This window comes from Dreissena polymorpha, chromosome 1, assembly GCF_020536995.1.
Source record: "Dreissena polymorpha isolate Duluth1 chromosome 1, UMN_Dpol_1.0, whole genome shotgun sequence".
Classification (NCBI taxonomy): domain Eukaryota; kingdom Metazoa; phylum Mollusca; class Bivalvia; order Myida; family Dreissenidae; genus Dreissena; species Dreissena polymorpha.
In genome coordinates, this window is record NC_068355.1 from 86,944,544 (window position 1) to 86,950,745 (window position 6,202).

The 6,202-nt window shown below is 32.8% G+C and overlaps 1 protein-coding gene across 1 annotated transcript; it reads right to left on the minus strand.

Moving 5' to 3' along the window:
* Positions 1-280: 280 nt before the first annotated feature.
* On the minus strand, positions 281-3,984 carry LOC127839095 (uncharacterized). Its single transcript, XM_052367306.1, has 4 exons — positions 3,829-3,984; positions 3,182-3,206; positions 1,368-1,525; positions 281-1,143 (listed from the first exon to the last, which is right to left on the minus strand). Exons 1-4 carry the CDS (start codon positions 3,875-3,877, stop codon positions 944-946), a joined length of 432 nt encoding a protein of 143 aa, XP_052223266.1. The 5' UTR covers positions 3,878-3,984; the 3' UTR covers positions 281-943.
* Positions 3,985-6,202: the final 2,218 nt, after the last annotated feature.

Sequence of the window (6,202 nt, forward strand, 5' to 3'; positions counted from 1 at the left end):
GAGGTGCGTTGCATCAGTTGCTTCTTTTTTTGTAATGTCACACAAGTGATTTCAAACAGTCATTTCTTTGCCCAATGCCTGCCCCTTGGACAAATGCATTAACAGCTGACTGTGTCAAAACGACGCCCGTATAACGTCACAAATATAATAATTAGAATTTTACCATTAACAGCGTTTTTGTGATGTTTTTCACTTATTTTATATTTGTCTGGGAAAAAGTTGTTCATATGTCCAACTTTAATTGGGAGCTCAACTGACAATAAATGGTTTGACAACTACATGTGTATCTGGTTTTAATGAAACACAATTATATCAATAATTAATGAAGGAACATTTTGTTGTTTTGCGTGTTCACTGATTTAGGGCGTGCATTATCACTGATATTATCTTGAAGTGAATATTATTAAAATGCCTAAACGTTGACAATATTGGTTTCTATACTTTGAAATGTCATGTTTGCCAATTAAGGTATTTAAAAGGATGTGCTATGCAATGTAATGTAAACTAACTTGATGTGCTTTTTCCAAACAACTAGTACAATGCATATCCATATTGTCACACTACATTTTCTTGCTGGCACAAAGTTTGATACAAAATAAATAAATAAACGCAGAACATTGTCGGGGTTTGCACGGATTAACACATACTTCTTCTGAAATGTTTAATCATGTTCCATACAGACGGTCAAGCAGTCACAAATAATCGACCATATTTGCGCAATTTTCCACATAATAGCACATACAAAAAACCTTAATTATTGGCATACAGATAACAGAAACGTAGGAGCAATAAATGAAATAAGCCAAAACAATTATTTGGAGAAAATTCAGTTCTAACAGTATTTTACATCGTAAAAATAAGTAGTCAACTAGCAAGAAACATTGTTTGGTAATCCTTAAGTGAGCGTAGTGACGTTTTGACGCGAGTTGAACCGATCTGTTCCCTAACTGGCTGCTGATGGTGCCGATGGGTTGAACGTCTGTTGCGGTTGACCATGCATAACTGGTTGACCGTGCATATCTGGTTGACCATGCATAAGTGGTTGACCATGCATAGCGGGTTGATTATGCATTACTGGTTGACCATGAAAATATGACTGTCCATACGGCATATAACTAGGTACTGCGTTAACAAATGCCAAACCTGTCAATAAACAAACAAATGTCAAAACACCCAATAGTCAAACATAGTTTATTCACGGCCATGTTGAAGATAACAAACAAACACGGTGGTTTTTAATCAGCATACGTATTTATAATTATTATGTATTCAAAGCAAGTTTAACAGGTAATTAAATATATAATTACTCAAAACACGTAATATAATTATAAGAATACAAGTTCAATTAAGAGCAGAAATGCGCATACCAGGAGCTGGTTGCACAGTTTGGCGACAACATTTCTTTGCACAGACGCAGATCAGACCAACGAAAATGCAGATCAGACATAGTATGCTAAACGACAGTCCTATGGCGCCAACCATAATGACTTCCCCATAGCGGCCGCGATAGTAACTATCACTGTAGCTGAAATACAAATCATAAATTAACATCAATAATAAATAGTTTAAATATATTATAAAGAAATAATATGCATAACATTATTAACTTTTTATATTCAAGTTAAATGATGATTTATAAATATATATTGGCTATATTTTATGACGTATATATTTTTATTTGCATATTATAAACAACACGAATTTAAAATGAATTACGTTACAAAAAATGTAGGCTACCTCTCGCATTACATGACGTTTCCCACACCGGGCAATTCATTATTCCTGTTAGCGATTAAATATTGATTACATTTGCCCGCTTAACAAGATAAGTATTGATGCTAAGCATCAAAGGGCGTCGGGAATTTTAGTGTAAAAGGCACTCAATGAAGTTACATGGAACGATTTTTTTCCTACTGTAAATATTAATATATTGGCCGATTATTTTAAACAAAATAGAAAAAGATACTGGTATAACCATTATCTATGATTTTGTGTTATAACCCCCAAATAACCATTATCTATGATGTTGTGTTATAACCCCAAATAACCAATAGCTATGATTTTGTGTTGTAACCCCCAAATATTTCATAGTTAATTTTATTTACATTGGTTTCCTTTTGTACTGCCATCCGTGTGCAGTTTTAAATATAATGGAACAGAACTGTGTAGGTTTTAAAAAATCTGCTTCATCTTGTAAGCGTAATTTCATATTTTTCTAAACTTCAAGGGGAGATGATTCTGAACTTATTCTTACGTTGCTCATTTACGATAGGGGTTGAGTACTCATTGATATGAAAACACTGTAAAAGTTTTAATGTGTTTACGAACCCACCCCCCACCCTCTCACACATATATTTTATGGGCATAATAAAACAAAAAATGGTTACAATAAAACAGCATATTTATTTAAACTAAAATGTCTACATCAAAACAAAAAGTTAACATATAACACAAATAAAATAATTTGATTCTACTGGGGCTCGAACCTTGGGCCTCTCACATGTGAAGCGAGCGTGTAACCACTACACTACGGAACCGCTTGAAAAATCACCTTCTTACTAAGATATTAATAAGTGACTGTAGTGTAACGGTTATCAATAAAGCAATAAACCGTATAATCGCTATCGTCTTGTAAAATTGAAGAAAATACAGTTAACCAAAACTCGAACAGAAAAAGTCTGCGCTATTGTTAAAAAAAACACAAAATAAATATATTTTGATTATGTTTTTTTTAAATATAAAACCAGAAAGTTTCACCGGTTCGCGTATTTGCCCAGTCCCTGTGATCTTTTATTGTTGCTCAGTCCCTGTGATCAGTTATTAATTAAAAGAATTAGCTTTGCATTATTGGCAATACATGTTGTAGTAAATGTAATAGGCACAAATGCAGTACTTATTTACACTAATTTTCACAAAAAATCACCACTATGCAAGATATTCTTACAACAAAAATATATAAATTGATCCGTAAAATAACTTCTCCTCCCATAAGCGAAAAAAAACGTATAGCATACGAGTCGCCGCACTTCAGTGCGACGCCAATAAAGGAATAGTGAAAACAACAACATACTCTCGTAACAATCTGAGACTTTTTTGATGACGCAAGCGAGGCAATTGTTTACAGAATTAACCCGAACCTTTCTTACGGTTGCAGTATTTATGAACGTAATTCGCCACTAACCCGTAGTATGATCCTTGTGCAGACGCTGAAAAAGATAGCACAAACAACGTCAAAAAGAATTAGCAACGTCAAAAACATGAACAATATAAGATATTTTGAAAAACGTCAGATAGCATGTCCAACGTTAGATATCATGAACAACGTCATATAGCATTGCCAAAGTTGGATAACATGACCAACGTCACCTTTCTATGTGGATTCGTATAGCATTAACAACGTTACGGATAGCATAAGCAACGTTTACAGATAACATCAACAACACTACAGATAACATGAACAACATTACAGATTACCGGTACATGTACAAATACAAATTTTATTTTAAGTCGGTTTGTACATAACAAGTATAACATTAGCGATGTATCGCTATTGACCGACATACAACGTTTCATATAACAAGAACAACATTACTTTTCTATGAGAACACATAAAAGTCACTTGTTTAATACGCCAAATCCATTTTACTTCGGATTGGTTCAGACGTTATGTTATAACACAGAGGAAGTAAAAGAAGGCTTCACGTTTTAAAGACAATAACACAATGTATAACCTTTATTGGCTATTGGTGTATTATAATGAGACAACTAAATATCCTCCTGATATATAATCAATGAACATGAAATAAGAAAGTGTGCGATGAAGCATACCTGAATGTATTAATCCGATACATATGCCCGCAATTATTAAAAGTGCCATGTTGCGATCACAATTAGTGAAACCCTAATCTGTGCAAGCACATGTGTAAGGTCCTCCAAACTAGTTGAGCAAACTGTAAATGGACGCCGCTGCAACTGAAATGTTTACTTATCCAGTTTGAGATAACATGGATCAAAAACATATCCAGAAATCCAAAGTAAACATAATGAACAACAGATCCATTGTGTTGTTATCAGAATGAAGCATGACAGCTAAATCTTTTATGACCTGCATCGAAATACGATTCATGCCAAATTTCTTATTCTGAATGCATATACCAATATGTGTTGTGATTTTTGTATTTGTACATATTAATAATGACTTGTTATTAATAGAAAAATTGTTACAAGCGTTTCATTTAATATGTAATAATTGGTTAACGCGGCGAAATGTTTGAAATTTCACATACACTTAAGAGTTTACGAAAAAAATATAATGGTTTTCTAATCCAAAATATATATATAGTTTGAATGAAAACCCATTACGGCCAATTTTGTTTTCAGAGCGTAATTTTAACAAACGTTGTACGTTGTCCATGCCACAAATCTAGACTTTGTATACAAGCTCTAAAGATTGGGAAACGTTGATTTCAACTTTCAAGCTAAATATATTAACGAAACAATTTACTTCATTATGCCCGGAACGGAACAATTTTGATCCGAGTGACATGATATGAACAAACATTGTAGAGAACAATCCATACGATTTTACATGCCAAATACCAAATCTCTGGGCTGTTCGGTTAAGGAGAATATTTTTAAAGTGTTCACTATATACATATAAGGGAACCATGTAACTATTTCGCTTGATTTTTTCCATATCGTGTTGGGTAGTTAGCGAAAGGCGCCAACATGACAACTCACAAGAAAAACATATTCGCCAGCCGAAACATCAAATGAAGATGCCTGTCATTTTGGCGTGTTTCGGTAACTCTCAACACGCTTAAACAAAAAGGGCTTCAGAATATGATGACATCTTCGACGATAATTCAGGACCAAGCACTTTAAGCCTAATGGCAGCTCTACAACAAGTTGAGTTTGTTGCCAAGAGAGCAGCGAAACAACGTGGCAGAACAAATCCGTACGCGTTTCATGACGAGCTGTGAAAACACCAAGTTATCTCAGAGATCACGTGTGTTAAAGTGTGGCCTGTGCATAATAATTGTATTACCACATATGTGTCAAATAAAACAAAACATTGAAATCCCATTTATGGGCATTATAAGCACGTTATATAATTACTGGTGTTAAAAAATAACGCAGAACGTCCGTGTTTTATTGATATCAATTTCATGTATGGTTCATTTTATTCAATTTACAAAAATATATTCAAAACAATTAAGTTTAAAATGGATCCCTTTCTTTTAAACAAATAATCTTAGTTTATTACAGAAAAAATCATGTAATAGTTTTGTGCCAAGAAGCTATTCTAATTAAAGTACTGTAGAAAGTCTTTTTCTACTAAGACAGTATTATGTAGTTCATATATTATAATATTAAAGGCTCTATAAAGGTCACAAATCCAATAATAATGCATATCCACTGGTCTAATTTTTTACCGGATTTCAGTTTCTCTTGCATAACAACTTCTAATAACACAGCTTAGGTACAACGTTGTCAAGAATTATGGAAGATAAACCCGTTTCATAATTGGAAGAAATGTTTACATTTTTGCAACTAACGTGATGTGCCTCAGAGCGTTGACATATGCTAAAAATAGCCGAAAGAAAATTCAATTTTAATTCTATTTTAACAACTTTTTAACAGCAGAAAGTAACTTATTAGATCACTACAAACGTTTTAACCATTTAGAAGAGACCTATTTTGTGAGTGATACCGGAAAACGTTAAAAAACATCGTTATATTTTTGGTGACCTGAGTCACTTTCACTTTCTCTTTCGCGAGTAAACAGAGATGTAAATTAACTGATTGTTTGTAAACACAATCGACTTGGAGGACACTTTATTTTGAGCTCAAAACAAGTTGCATTGCTCATTCTTTTATTATTATGTCCAATAGCATATATTTATTGTTTTTTGATAACCTTTATAAATAAAATATGCAAAAAATATTTAAAAATCTGTAAATAATTGCGTATCTTCACCTTTACAGAGCCTTTAAGCATTGTATTGGGTAATATAGAATGCTGTATTAAAATAATTACTCGTTTTGATGTTGATTGTGCACATTTATTTTATTTTATTAAAATATTGGTTAATGTTTGAAAAATCTTTTTTTTTCTCCTAACAAAAATGTTAATAAAATTCTCTTCTCACGGAAATCCAATACTTCATTGTTTTTAAGTGTATTCAACAAATCAACAAAT

Excerpts from the sequence above, each read along its gene's own strand:
- LOC127839095 (XM_052367306.1), bottom strand. The coding sequence starts at position 3,877 with ATGGCACTTTTAATAATTGCGGGCATATGTATCGGATTAATACATTCA. Across the intron at positions 3,207-3,828 it reads TATCGGATTAATACATTCAG|CGTCTGCACAAGGATCATAC; the intron begins GTATGCTTCATC and ends TATCTTTTTCAG. Across the intron at positions 1,526-3,181 it reads GCACAAGGATCATACTACGG|CTACAGTGATAGTTACTATC; the intron begins GTTAGTGGCGAA and ends TTTGTATTTCAG.